Source organism: Apodemus sylvaticus, chromosome 7 (genome assembly GCF_947179515.1).
Source record: "Apodemus sylvaticus chromosome 7, mApoSyl1.1, whole genome shotgun sequence".
NCBI lineage: Eukaryota > Metazoa > Chordata > Mammalia > Rodentia > Muridae > Apodemus > Apodemus sylvaticus.
Window position 1 is genome coordinate 62,772,471 of NC_067478.1, and position 14,209 is coordinate 62,786,679.

The 14,209-nt window shown below is 47.6% G+C and overlaps 1 protein-coding gene across 10 annotated transcripts in view; it reads right to left on the reverse strand.

Moving 5' to 3' along the window:
• Dapk2 (death associated protein kinase 2) overlaps positions 1 to 14,209 on the reverse strand; it is a 113,915-nt gene that overhangs the window by 14,394 nt on the left and 85,312 nt on the right. For all 10 annotated transcript variants that reach the window (XR_007978783.1, XR_007978777.1, XR_007978782.1 and 7 more), the window contains 5 exons: positions 9,594 to 9,723; positions 5,686 to 5,734; positions 4,981 to 5,007; positions 1,486 to 1,638; positions 445 to 490 (listed from right to left, as the gene is read on the reverse strand). Coding sequence is in view for 1 of the 10 variants with exons in the window: in XM_052187971.1 (XP_052043931.1) it covers positions 445 to 490; positions 1,486 to 1,638; positions 4,981 to 5,007; positions 5,686 to 5,734; positions 9,594 to 9,723 (405 nt within the window). In the remaining 9 variants the exon portion in view is untranslated. The remainder of the gene's footprint in view (positions 1 to 444; positions 491 to 1,485; positions 1,639 to 4,980; positions 5,008 to 5,685; positions 5,735 to 9,593; positions 9,724 to 14,209) is intronic.

A 14,209-nucleotide genomic window follows, 5' to 3' on the forward strand; every position in this document is an offset into this window, starting at 1 on the left:
CCTGATTACAAAGTCAAGGTTTTAGTGGCCCGAGATCTGCCTACCACACGATTTCTGCAGTGAAAAGGGACAGAGAGATGACTCCCAACAAATTACACTTTATAAGAAAAAGCATCTTAGCTGATGTCTGCGATGGTGCACTGCTCTCTAAACCCATGATATGCAAACTTACAGCAGCATAACCCTATTTTATTTGTTTTTGTCTGTTTGTTGTTGTGGTGCTCTAGATGTTGTGGTGCACGGCCTCATGCAAGCGAGGCAAGCACTCTAGTATGGAGCCAGCATAACCCCGTTTGAACAAGCACAGGCCTTCCGAGGACCTTTGACCAATGCCCGAGATCAAGCCAAGGCCTCTTAACAGCTGTTTGTATCTGACTGCCACAGCCAGTCCTGGTGGCAGAAGACGGACCTCCTGCTCCCTGGTGCACATTACCATGCCCTTACCGTGATCCAGGGATGTCTGAGGGCCTCTTGGATGGTAAGCCGTTTCCTGAAATGAGGACGAGGAAACAAATGACCATGAGGACACGCCAGGAGCAGCAGTCAGAGTCCCACCTCTCTGACATCCTTTGGCTGTGCCCTCAAAGCAGTACAGGTGCAGAGGTGGCTGAAAACTGGCTGCATTTCCAATATTCTTGGGGAAAGGATCCAGGCAGAAACCTTATTACCCAAGCCCTAAGCTTCAGTTCCCACCTTGAAGGATGTAATTACCACCCTCTACTGAGTTTCTAGACTCCCCCTGAAAGCCAGCTCTCCTGGGCCAAGTCTTTGGTGTCTATTTTGGTGTTTTCCTTCCAGGTCTCTCTCTGTCCTCTACTGCTCAACATTCAGGTAGGTACCCCAACCCTAGCACTGACCTAAATAGGGAAATCAGGGCTTCTGCATGTCCAAGGACCCCACTATGGTTCTCTCTGAAGACTGTGAAAACCAGAGGACACAGCCCTGGTCTTTGGACCTGTCCCCTACCCACCCAGGCCCCTCTCTGATGCTCACACAGGTAAGTCATAGCTTAGTACACAGATTCTTGCACATCCCCCTTCTTTGGCCATACAGCGTCATGGCTCAACCTGGGCCTTGAAGCAGAGGTAGGATCAGTCTGTCTCCTCTTACCCACTATTCTGACCTCTCTGGGCCTGCCAGCCTCCACTCTCAACTTGAACAGGCTTCAAAAATGTTCATAGTTTACCTTCCCAGCCAGAGTCCTGCATATGTTTAGGAAAGACTCTACACTGATATTCAAATACACATGCATGCGATTGTATAAATGTTCATGCTCACGTAGACAGAAGCATTTGTATTCTGGCAGGAGATGAAGGCACAAAACCAAACGACAGGATGAGCACCTAGTCACGGCCACAGACTCTTCTCAGCACCTGACCAGACTGGGCTACATGACCCAGACGGCAAAGCGAGAGCAGACTGGCACATCTTTGAAAGGCCACAGGAAAGAACGAGCACCTGAGAAACCAGACTGTGTCCTCTTACCGGGTCTCTTTCACCAGAAGCTTCCGGATGAAGTCCTTGGCCAGCTCGCTTGTCTGGCTGAAGAATTCCTCATCAAAGTCGTAGCTCACGGCAGTGATATTTGCCAGGGTTTCTTGCTTTGTGTCTCCCAGGAAGGGGGATGCTCCACTTAGACTGAGCACAACAGAGAAAGAACCGTGCAACTGAGGGACAGAGGGATAAACCGGAGGAAAGGCCTTGGGAACCCGCGGCCTGCTCTCTCCAGACAACCAAACAACAGACTTTTCAGCGCAGTCTAACCCAGTTCACTTTCTGAACCTCCGACAGAGTACCTGACTCAGGGAGACTGTTTAATGGACTCAGAAGCTAAAAGAAGAGAAACAGCCCTTGGCAGAACAAAGTCAAATACAATAAGGAGCCCGAGAAATAACTTGGGGAACAGAGGGAAATGGGGGCCGTGCAGCTTTCATGGGGTGGCTGAAGTCTGCACTGACTCTACTCTTAAAGAATGAATAGGCTGCCAGCAGCCAGCGTGTCTCCAGGAAGAACTTCCGGACAAAGGCAGCAAAGCTTGAGAGGCACAGAAGCTGTGCAACATTTCATCCCCATGGGACTAGACGAGGGTGTACCATACAATAACCTCTGGAAGCACCAGCTCTTGATTTGAATTCCCCTTGAGCACTGGGTACCTCTACCAGATATGCCCTTGAGATGCACACACAACCCCACCCATGCACTGCCCACCTCGATTAAGCACAGCATCTTACCCATTAGCTGTGCTGGGAAGAGCAGTCACCTTGGACTTTATTTCTGTCCCCTTACCACATTCTCACTCGGCTGAAACACTTGCTGTTTCTATTTACCAGATAGCTCTTGGAAGCCATTCCTATCCCTGTTGCTGCTTTCTTGGCATGGGGAACAGAAAGGTGCACTGGAAAACTCTGAGACTCTGAGTTTGAAGCCACCACTGCCACTCATTAACTGTGTCAACAGAGGAAAGTTCTCGACCTTTATGAGATGTCATCTCCTCATTTAAAATGAAGACAGTAACAGCTCCCATCTCACATGATTGACGTGAAGAACTAATGTATGCAAAGCACATTGGGCAGGTAGCCATGGCAGTAAATGCCTGATATCCCAGCACTTGGGAAACAGAGGCAGGAAGAAGAGACTTTAAGGCCAGCCTGAGCTACATAGAGTCTGTCTCAAAAGATCAAGGGAAGGTTGGGCAGAATGGTGTACACTTTTAATTCTACACTCACTCAGAAAGCAGAGGCAGGAATGTAAAACTAGTGTGGTCTACATAGAAAGTCCTAGGCTAGCCAAAATTACATAGCGAGATCCTATCTCGATAGAAAGATATAGACAGACAGACAGACAGACAATGAATATGGATGTATCTCAGTGGTAGAGCACTTGCCTAGCATGTATAAGGTCTTTGGGGTCAATCCAGATCACCACAAGAAATAGGTAAGATGCTTTGTATAACCCTGGTCCCATACTAGCAGTTCTAGATAGAAATGAATCATTATTTCTGGCATGGCTAAAACATAATAACCCTCTATGAGTCCCAAGTCTCCAGTTTCCATAAGACCAGAAGTTGGTCTGTGTCAAGTGTGCTGTGTCCACACTCACCTCTTCTCTCCTATCTGGAGAAATGAGTCCATTCTATAGCTCCTAGTTCAAATATGTCTACCTTTCTGTCCATCTCCCTCTGTGTTCCACAGAGTATTCATACCTCCAGTGTAGCCCTGCTCTCACAGGGTGGTATCTCCCACAGACACAGAGCCCAGGGCAAGCAAGTTCAGCTCTCCTTCATGTCTGTATCCTGAGTGCCTGGCGTAGTACTTCTGACAGAACAGGTTTTCTTTCTTTTTTGTTTGTTTGTTTTGTTTTTGTTTTGTTTTTAGAGACAGGGTTTCTCTGTATAGCTCTGGCTATCCTGGAACTATCCCTGTAGAATAGGCTGGCCTCAAACTCAAGGAGATCAACTTGCTTCTGCCTCCTGAATGCTGGGATTAAAGGCATGGACCACCACTGTCTGGGTGATAGACACCAGGTCTATAATCCCAGCTTGTAGGAAGACTGAAGCAGAAATATCACAAGCCCAAGGCCAGCCTGGGCAATTTGGTGAGTCTCTGTCATTGATAAAACAATAAGAACCCTCGATGAGTCCCAAATCTCCAAGAAGAAGGAGGAGGAGGAGGAAAAAGAGGAGGAGAAGAAGGAGAAAAATGAGAAGGAGGAAGATGAAGAAAAGAGAAAAAATTAAGGGGTTCCAGGGATATAATTCAGCAGTAGCACATTTGCCTGGCTTATGTTCAATTACTCTAGTTTCAATTTCTAGTACCATAAAAATAAATAATTAAAGCCAGAGATGCACAATAAAACAAAACAAAGAAAAAGAAAAGTAATATAAAATAAAAATAGATCTCATCAAGGTCAAGGAGTCTTAAGAAGACTGTGTGTGCTGTAGCATTCCTTAATAGCTCAATATGGAAACTAGAATTTCAAAGAAACAGATTTAAAGAGATTTAAGAAGAAACAGGTGTCAAATTCTCTGGCTCTGGAATCATAGAGAAATGGTTGTTTACCTTGAACCAGATCCAGCTAGGCAGTTAACAAACACTGAGGCTGTGGCCCTACCCTAGTGATTCTAACTTAATGGATGTGGGTGGGGTCTGGGCCATGCTGGGTAGTAAAAGACCTACAAGGTCGAGGCCCTCAGCTGTACTGCAGGAGTCACAGTAGCTCCCAGCCTGTGCTGCTAAGAGCAAACCCCAGCTGCTGAATGCTAGCCCTGGCTATGGGCTGACTTTTACCCTGAAAATGCTGTGAAAATGGCATTCTCCACATGAGCAGCCAAGAGCAACCTCTGGGAAGCACCAGGGGCTGGGTGTCTACCAACCTGCCCTGTGTGCCAAAGCAGAGCCTAGCAAACGTGTACAAGGTGGCTTATTCCCACCCTACTTCCTATGGCAGGAAGTCTGTAGTTCCTATTTTTTCTGATAAGAAATACAGGTCCAAAAGTTAAATACCTGTCCATGGTCACAGAGACTAGTATCCTGCCCCAGATGAGGCCCAGTCCAACAAACAAACAAACAAACAAACACCAATGCAGTAAATCTTGGCTTAAGCCATTGGATGCAAGGGGACAAGAAGGGAAAAGAAAGGAGTGGGAAAGAGACTGTGAGAGGGAGGGAGGGAAAGTGGCCTGGAGAGGAGAAGAGAGGAGAGAGGGCTGTCACAGGGCTTCTGGTAACAGTCTCACAGTGAATAAGTGTGGTCAGCAGAGCTGAGCAGAGCAGCCCTAGCTTACCACAAACACATTTAGACATGACCTGTGTTGGAGAGAGGGCAGCTTTCCCAGGCTAAGCTGCTCAAGTGTAGGAAGTGGAGCCCGGAGCACTCCGCCTCAGGTGCTGTGTGGATGTAACACACCTACTGATGCCTCCCCGCCCCCTCTCCCTCCTCCTAAGCTAAGCAGGGCCGCAGCCCAAAGCTGGAGATACTCACAGGATGTAGGTGATGACTCCGATGCTCCTGGAAGGGAGAGTGCTGTCAGCTGTGTGATTTCAACCTCAAACCCTCCAGGGAGTTACCATGCAGATACAAGAAGTCCCTTGCTTCCCCCCAGGTGGCCCCTGAATGCCATCTAAGCCCCACTCCTCCCTACCCCAACTCTGCAGCAGACAAGGATACAACTGAAACCAGGACCCAAACCCAGGGTCTGACGTCTGTATTTGCAGATGCTGTCGTCGGGGCATGTCCCTTAACCACTGAGCCCACCCTCCTTATATAATGAGAATAAGAATAGGAACAACCTCACAGGACTGTGGGCAGGGTCTTTAAAAGCTGAGTCATGAGCTACATCAACTATAAAGGAGTGGTCAAATAAAGTAAGTAAAGAATTGATCACAGCAGAATCACTAGGCCACACATGCCTAGGACACAGGATGCTCCTGTGTAACAGTTGATGGATGAACCAATGGCACTAACTTAACTGCTGTCTAGGCCCCAGCTGAGGCTGAGCCAGGATAAGGCTGCACTGGCCTCAGCCCCTCCCTGCTGACAGAGCTCTCACTGGCTGAGATTCTAAGCCTCATTACCTCCCGCTGGCTGCATGGCTACAGCTCCTGGAAACTAAAGGTTTACACACTAAAGGACATGCCATGAAACAGGGGCCTTCTGCCCCTGGAAGCATCCGGGTCCACCACTTACCACATGTCGGCCTCCAGTCCCAGTGGCTCATAGTTCACGATTTCTGGAGCTGAAAGAAGTCATGTTCAGGAGTCAAGAGAAGGTAGAGATGAGAGGAGGTGGTTCTAGGGAATTCTACAGCATTTGGTGCCAAATGTCTCCATCTTGAGTCTCCAGTAGTGGGGAAGGAAGAGTAGAACAGTAGGATGGCAATAATACGGATGTAAGAATGCGGAGAGAACAGGTTGCTGAGGACTGTGTGGGTTTCTACAGAAAGTGTAAGTTGAAATCTAATTCTTGGGCAATGGTATAAAAAAAGGGGTGGGGGGCTTACAGGAGATTAGTTCATGAGAATAAGCCTTCAGGAATAAAGTGAGGCCCTTATAAAAGGCTCCGGGGAGCATGTTCCCACATGAGAATAGAGGAAGATGCTGGTATCTGTGAAAAGGTCCTTCTCCAGACACCAGCCCCTCTGGCACCATCATCTGGGACTCACAACTGCTGTAACTGTGGTCAATATGCTTCCGTTTATTATATATACTCTATCCAGTCTAAGGTATTTTGTTACAGTAGCCCAGACAGGTTAAGATATGAGTTTCTTGCTAACCTGGGACAAACCACCATGAATAAGCCTCGCTGAGGAGGGAAAAGGGAAGTACAAAGGAAGAGGATTTTGGGAAGAAGGAGGTTTAGGAAGAAGATATGAAGGCCTAGCGATGACCTGCTATGGGCAGCTCTGGTGGACAGAGCCTCCAGGCAGACCCATGCTGAGAGGTGATGGAGAAGAAGACAGCCAAGGGCTTCATTTTCCTCTCAGTCCGGCCTGACAGGTGACTTCATCGGAGGACGTCTTTGGAGGGTCACTGAAGTAAGACTATAAGCATGAGAGCATGCAAAACCATGTCAGAAGGGAGCCGCTACAGGAGAGGGGAGGGAGCCAAGCATCACATTGGAAGCCATTAATACACAAGTGGAAGTAGGAGCTGGGTCAAAGATACAGTGAGTGACCAAGAGACGGTCTAAGTGTGAGGGAAGATCCCACGGAAGAGACAAGAGGACTGTGAGCTGCCCAGAGAGCGCAGAGGCCCCGGAAGCCATGCTGAGCCCCACACTCACTTTGTCTGTGACTTTAAAGAACACGGAGGTAGAGTGATGCTAGAATGATGAGAGAGGGAGGGAGCCTTGATAACTGCTAAGACAGGAGAGGGAGCATGGCAAAGACTGAAGATTTTGTATCCAGAATAATATCTAAACCACAGCATCTATAGGCTGCCTGCTGTCCCCTCCCCTACACAGCTTCCTTCGACAGGCAGACACCAGTATACTGGCTTTGATTTTTTCCCTAGCTTTTTAAAAAAAAATGGTGCCAGGATATATTTGAAATCATGTCTCTTGATGGCTTTTGCTTGCTTCCTGCATGGACTTCCGTTTTCTCCATTGTGTAATAGCCCGTCTGTCTGTCTGTCTGTCTGTCTGCAGCTAGTCACTGACTCGGAAAGCACTTGAATGGTTTCTGTTTCTCATGACCGGTACTTTTTGTTTTCATTTTCACTGATAGACACATGAAAGTGTGTGTGGTTTTTTTTTTTTTTTAATGATATTCAAATTAGGTGTGGACTTCAAGTAATCTATGAACTGGTCCAATAACAGGGGTGCAGAATTTGAGAGTATATATTTAAAGAATTGTGGCCGGGGGCAGGATGAGTTAGGGTTTCTCTGTGAGGCCTCAGTTGTCCTGAAACTTGCTCTGAAGAACAGGCTGGCCTTGAACTCAGAATGCCTGCCTCTGCTTCCTGAGTGCTGGGATTAAAGGTCTGAGCCACCCCCATCCAGCCAGGAATCTTTTTTTTTTTTTTTTTTTTTTTAAGTTGGAGAGCCAAGATCTGACCAAACATCTCAAGCTGGCCTCCAACTCACAATCTTCTGGTCTCAAATTACTGAGTTAGAGAAACATCTATTTGTTTGTCAGACAAGATCTTATGCAGTGCAGGCTGGACTCAAACTCCCTGTGTAGCTTCTCATGGTCTTAAACTCCAGATCCTCCTGCCTCCACCTCCCAGTTACTGATATTATAGGTGTGGACCAGCATGCCCAACTCCAGGTTATTCTCACACGGCAACTTGACATCACTTTGACATCCGAACTATGATCATTTCTCTAGGAATTTCTCCCCCAATCTCTCTCTCTCTCTCTCTCTCTCTCTCTCTCTCTCTCTCTCTCTCTCTCTCTCTCTGTGTGTGTGTGTGTGTGTGTGTGTGTGTGTGTGTGTGTGCATCTCTTGTTCACCCCTTGGCCCATTGCCTCCTGGGACCTTTCCTGTCTGCTTCTCATCTTGCTATAGAAACTCTGCGATTATAGACACACAGTACCACAGCTGGCTCTCGTGGGTTCTGGGGATTCAAACTGAGATCACACAGGTGTGGCAAGAGCTTTACTCCTTGCCATCTCCTCTGCCCTAGAAAATTAATTTCATTGCATCTTTCTAAAATGAGGGCTGTTGCACGCAACAATACACTCAATTTCTCTTTTAGAGTTTGTTTTTATTTCTATTTTTGTACAGATGTGTGTGTCCATGTGTGGGTATGTGTGTGCATGTGAGTGTAGGTGCCCACAGAGGCCAGAAGAGGGTTTTGGATACTCTAGAGCTAGAGTTACAGAAGATCTTGAGCCATCTACCATGGGTGCTAGGATCTGAATTTGGGTCCTCTGCAAGAGTATGCACTTTTAGCCACTGAGCCACCTCTCCAGCCCTAAAGTTCTCATATTTTGTCTGTTTTGGTGGAGGGGTAATTGTTTGTTTTTTGAGACAGGGTTTGGCCTGGAACAAGGTACTCGATGGAGAAAATAATTGAAGCTGCCTTTTGAAGAGGCCACACCCTCCATCTCTGAAACACTCCAAGTCCCATAAGAGATAAATGATTGTTTGGTTCTCAACGCTCATTCCTTTCCTCTCTGCAGAGATATTTTCTTGTGAGCCCCAAACCTCTGGACCAGTCCCCTGAGGAATATCTAGAAAAGGCTAGGGCAACGGGTGGGGTGAGAGGAACAGAGGGGAGAGTGCAAGGCCGGGCCTCGGCTGGAGCTGGCTGCTCCACTGTATGAGTGAAGGCCAGGCCCTTGGGAGAGGCCGGCGGTGAGCCTGGTACCTGGTCAATGATAACAGCTTCTTTCCTTTCCAGAAATCAAAAGCTACTTCAGAGAGAGGATTCGTGAGGGGAACCAGGTCAGGGAAGTGATTTTAAATCTGAACAACGAACTCGTCCAAAAGAGTAAAGGTCTGAGCCACTGCCACCAAAAGTAAAAGGTGGGGCCAGTTCTGGGGAAGTTTAACTCTTCAAAGGCCTCTAGCCCCGCCTGGCTACTCTCTGGGTGCCAATGGGCACTCAAAGCCAAGCCCACCACTGTCTCCTCACCCAGGGTCTACCAAGGCTATTCCTTCTCAACCCTTCAGTTTCTTGCAAGTATGCCAAGGCATGGGATACCTCAGCCCAGACATGAAGAAGGATTGTTCCTAAGATTTCTGTCCCTCCTTCTCTATCTCTGTCTCTCTGTCTGTCTCTGTCTCTGTCTCTGTCTCTCTCTCTCTCTCTCTCTGTGTGTGTGTGTGTGTGAATGTGTGTAAATGTGTGTGCCTGCAGGGCACAGGACAACCTTGGCTATGGCTTCTTCAGTACAATCCACCTTATTTTTTGAAATTGTGTCTTTCATCAGCCCAGGACCTGCCAAGTAGGCTCAGCTGTCGAGCCACTGAGCCCAGGGCCTGCCTGTATCTGCCTCCCTAGATCTGGGATTACAAGCATGCTACTTGAATCTGGGATCACAACTACTCTTGACTTCCTTATACAAATTCTGGGACTCAAACTCAGGTCTGAACTCCCTCCCCAGTCTCAATGCCAGATTGAGATTTTTCTCACAATCCCAAAACTCACCAACAAACTCAGGTGTCCCAAAAATGTTTTTAAATTCAACTCCATCTTCTATTTCGTGGGCCAGGCCGAAGTCAATGAGCTTGATATGTGGACCGGGGATATCCTTGTCTAACAACATAATGTTTTCCGGCTGGGGAACAAAACAGAAAGACGGCAAGGCAGTAACTAAAGTGCTGTTTCGTGTTTTCCTGTTGGGCTAGGGTGGGGTTCAAGCTTTCTTGGCAGGAGCTCAGGAAGGGACTAAAACAGCAGAGTTCTTATTTTTGTGTCCTAGGTCTTCTGGGAGCTCAAGCCCAGCACCAAGGGTCAAGGATCAGTTTTTACTAACCCTGTACTGACAGCAAAACTGGCCCACGTGTCTCTGAGTGGAAGAACCCTGCATGAGGTTTCGTCTTCCTCAGGTCAGACGGGATCAATCAGACACCTGTAGCCTTTCCTACAAGCTAAGCCACCTCCCTGTGATGTGATGGGCTTCCCCTGGGTTTATCCAAGGCTCACTAGCCTTGATTGACTCTCTGACCTCCCTCTTGTCCTCTGGCCAGCCAGCTTCCTGTTGACTCTCTCTGAGACTGACCAACTTCTCTCTGGGTGTTTAACTAATTTTGGTTTTTGGCAGGACGAAGGAAAAAATGCACCTGATTTCCAGGGAAAATACCAGCTGCCCAAGCTATTTCCGGCCCTGAAACAGCTGCTGGCCCAACGCAACAAAGACAGGCTTGGCGGAGAGAAAGGAGACCCACTAGACCCTCACAGTCCACCCTGCTGTCCCTCTCCCAGCTCCCAGGGCATCTGGCGCAGGGTCCTGAGGTCTGTCTCCTTCATTCCCATCCAACCTCCGAGACGAGACAGGAAATGGACAGGCCTAATGGCTTAGCCATCTCTACTTCAGCCCACAACTGTCTTAGATTCCATTTAAATCGAACTGTCCTGAAAACTTCACCCACACAAAACCTTATATATAACATTCACGACAGTATCCCCACAAGAGCCAGAAGGCAGAAAATGGCCATTAACTGATAAAGAGATACACAAAGTATACACACACCACATACGATATTCACATAGGAATTCATTTTTTTCCAGGCTGGGAACTGAACCCAGGACCTTACTTGTGTGAGATAAATATTCTTACTGCCCAAAGAATACTATTTGATGATAAAGAGGAATGAAACAAATAAAAAGGTAAAAGAAGGGGCTGGAGAGATGGCTCAGAGGTTAAGAGCACTGACTGCTCTTCCAAAGGTCCTGAGTTTGAATCCCAGCAACCACATGGTGCCTCATAACTATCCATAATAAGATCTGACACCCTCTTCTGGTGTGTCTGAGACAGCTATAGCATACTTACATATAACAATAAATAAATCTTTTAAAAAATGGTAAAAGGGGGATGAACTATTGATCTATGTTACAATGTAGCTAAGCCTTGAAAATGTTACACTAGAGCAGGTGTAAGGTTGCTCGTCCAAAACCCGAGTACCTGGGATAATAAAGAGGAAGATGGAAGTGCATTTGAGGTCAGCCTGGGCTACTCTCAAGTCTCTTTCAACAGGAGGAGGAGGAGGAGGAGGAGGAGGAGGAGGAGGAGGAGGAGGAGGAGGAAACATATACAAAATGGCACATAATACAGGATTCTGTTTGTAAGAAATACACATAAAGTCTAGGCAAATATATATGGACAGAAAGATTAGTAGTTGAATAAGACTTGGGGAACAGGGCCAGCGAGGTGGCTCAGCATGGAAAGCAAGGGTTCTCAACCCTCCTAATGCTGCGATCCTTTAATACAGCTCCTCTCTTCCTATTGTGGTGACCCCCCCCCAACCATACAATTATTCCATTGCTACTTTATAACTGCAATTTTGCTACTGTTGTGAATCGTAATGTAAATATCTGCTTTGCAGGATATCTGAAATGTGACACATGCCCCCAAAGGGGTTGAGACCCACAGGTTGAGAACCACTGATGAAACAAAATTTGCTGCCAAGCCTGTTGATGTGAGTTCAATCCTTGAGCCCCACATGGTAGAAAGGAGAGATCTAACTGCAGCAAGCTGATCTCTGGCCTCCAAATGTGCACGGTTGCATGTATATGTGCACAAATACACATAAAAATATAATAAATTAAAGATAAAAAAGACTGGAGATCCAGGCATTGATGGCACATGTCTTTAATCTCAGCATTCAGGAGGCAGAGGCAGGCAGCTCTCTGGGAATTCCAGGCCAGCCTGGTCTACAGATGGACTTCTAGGACATCCAGGGCTACATAGAGAAACCCTGTTTTACAACAAGAAGACTGGGGAGTAGGCAGAGACTGCTAATAATGTGTGATCTCTTTAAGGGGGTAATAAAAATATCCTAAAATTAATTCTAACTGGGAATGGTTGTACTTTTGATTATAAAATCTATCATTTACACACAGCAAGCAGTGGATTGTGTCACATGTGGAGTAAAGTCCAGGAAGGCTGTTAACCAAGTAAACACATTTAGAATCAGAAGCCACCATTCTCAAAAGAACTGAAGAGGAGTTCCCACCTTGTGCCTTTGCTTACACCACTGTGGGTACCCAGAGAGCTTCTGGTCCACCCACTCCCACCATAATCCTGGTTGGGTTTACAAGCCTTGCTCAAACTCTCTCTTCCTAGAAGACATTCCTAAGAGCCCCAGCCAGGCCCTACCTGACTGTAAGCAGACCTTGGTCACCCCTGGGCCTCTGCTGGTTCAGATCTTCTTGTTAGGACATCTGGCTGCTGTCTCCAGTCCAGCAGCCCCTCCCATCCTTCCTGACCCTCTGGCAGAGCTACCCTCACCTGGATGGAGAGCTGGGACCTGGCAATACCCTCCCACCCCACACTCTGTGTGGATCTCTCATGGTCACACACTGAACCAGACCCTAACTCAGCTAAACTCACACTTAATCTGGTCTGGTCACCCCACAACACATACAGGAGGTGTCTCTCTGTCTTCCTGAAATCTCTGTGCCCTCTGGTCATTGGTGCTAGAGACATTAACTCAAGGGAACTGAGGCCTTCAAGTTTTTTCTTTTTTCCTTTTGTTTGGGGGGGGGGTTGTTTAAATAACACGTTTTCTTCTGCATTTAAAAACTTGTTTATTTTTCTTGCCCTCTGGAGATTACCCTCAACTTTATTTTGAACATGTGTCAAAGTCCCTCCCCAAAGCAGATCAGATTTTTAGCCTCTGCTAAAGGAAGTATGAGGGTAGAGGAGGTCAGGAGACAAGATCCAGGCAGGCAGCCCATTCCAGTGTCCGTGGCTCAGCACTCTGGTGGCTGCCCCAGGAATACTGCTGCTGTTCCCTGCACTGAGATACACCCTCCCCACTCTCCACTACCTCCCTACCAGGCAGCATCGCTTCTAGTCTACCCACATCATTGGCCACCTTGTTAGGAACTTCTCTAGGAACGAGGCCCTGAGACCAGGCCCTACACTATCCTGGCCCCCTCAGCTCAGAACCTAACTCAGCACAATGAATGCAATGAACCAGCCACAGAGATGGACAGATGGACACCCCAGACCTGGATGTTCAGGACTACAGAGCAGCAGAGATGAGGCATCAAAGAGCTGAGGCTGGCATCTCTAGGGCAGAGCCACCCTGAGAGGAGAGGCAGCCTTGGATCTACTCACATCTGTAGCTCACACAGGAAATGGCCTCTCCACTGGCTTGGAGGGATGGCAGACTACATTTTCTTACCAGAGACCTATCTGTTTCCAGGTTCTTAGAAGAGCACTTTCCCCTGCCCTGCCCCCTCCCCGGAGCTGGTGCTGCCCATTCACATTTCAGTCAAGATAGACAATCTCCTCCAAAAGGCCTGTCCACCCCTCCTTCCCAGCTCCCAAACACTCTGCGCTTCCTCATTTTAACACTTCCTTAGCTCCAACGCTAGAGCTAGTGCACCTCTGGTTACTTATCTATCTCCCTCCAATGGGCTTCAAGCTTCCTGAGTGTTCTAGCATCTCTCCAGAGCTTAAGATAGAGCCTGACAGCCACCAAGTACTCAGTGGGCGCTCCCTGAGAGAAATCAAGTATCATTTATTAAGCCGATGCAATATGCAGGACCTAGCACCAGCCAAACACATGGTATAGTTTACATCTCACCCAACTGCCTGGAGCAGAGGGTGTTATCATTGCTTTCTTGCTGAAAAAGAAGCCAAAATATCAGCCAAGGGACACAGAGGTTTAAGCATCTATCTGTCATATCCAAAGCTCTTGCCCCACCCTCTAGACTAAAATGATCCCTTTCCCTGCTTGAGCTGGCCAACCCATGAAGCTTGGTGTCTGGAGCAGGTATGCGCCTACCACCACAGGATGCCTGCCCTCCCTTCTGGAGCAGGCATGTGCCTACCACACAGGATGCCCTTCCTCTCTTCTGCGGATGCTTTCATGCAAATGAGCATCTTCAATCCTCCAGGCTTTCAAGAGCTAGCTGCTCTCATCTCAGAGAAGAGAACTGAGTAGCAGGGAGGGGTGCTTGGAGAGCTTAAGAGCTTCCAGAGGACCAGAGCTGAAATCTCAGCACCCATGTCAAGCTGGTCACAATAACCTGTGACTCCAGCTTAAAGGGATCTGACACCCTCTTCTTTCTTTCAAAGATGCTTGCATATA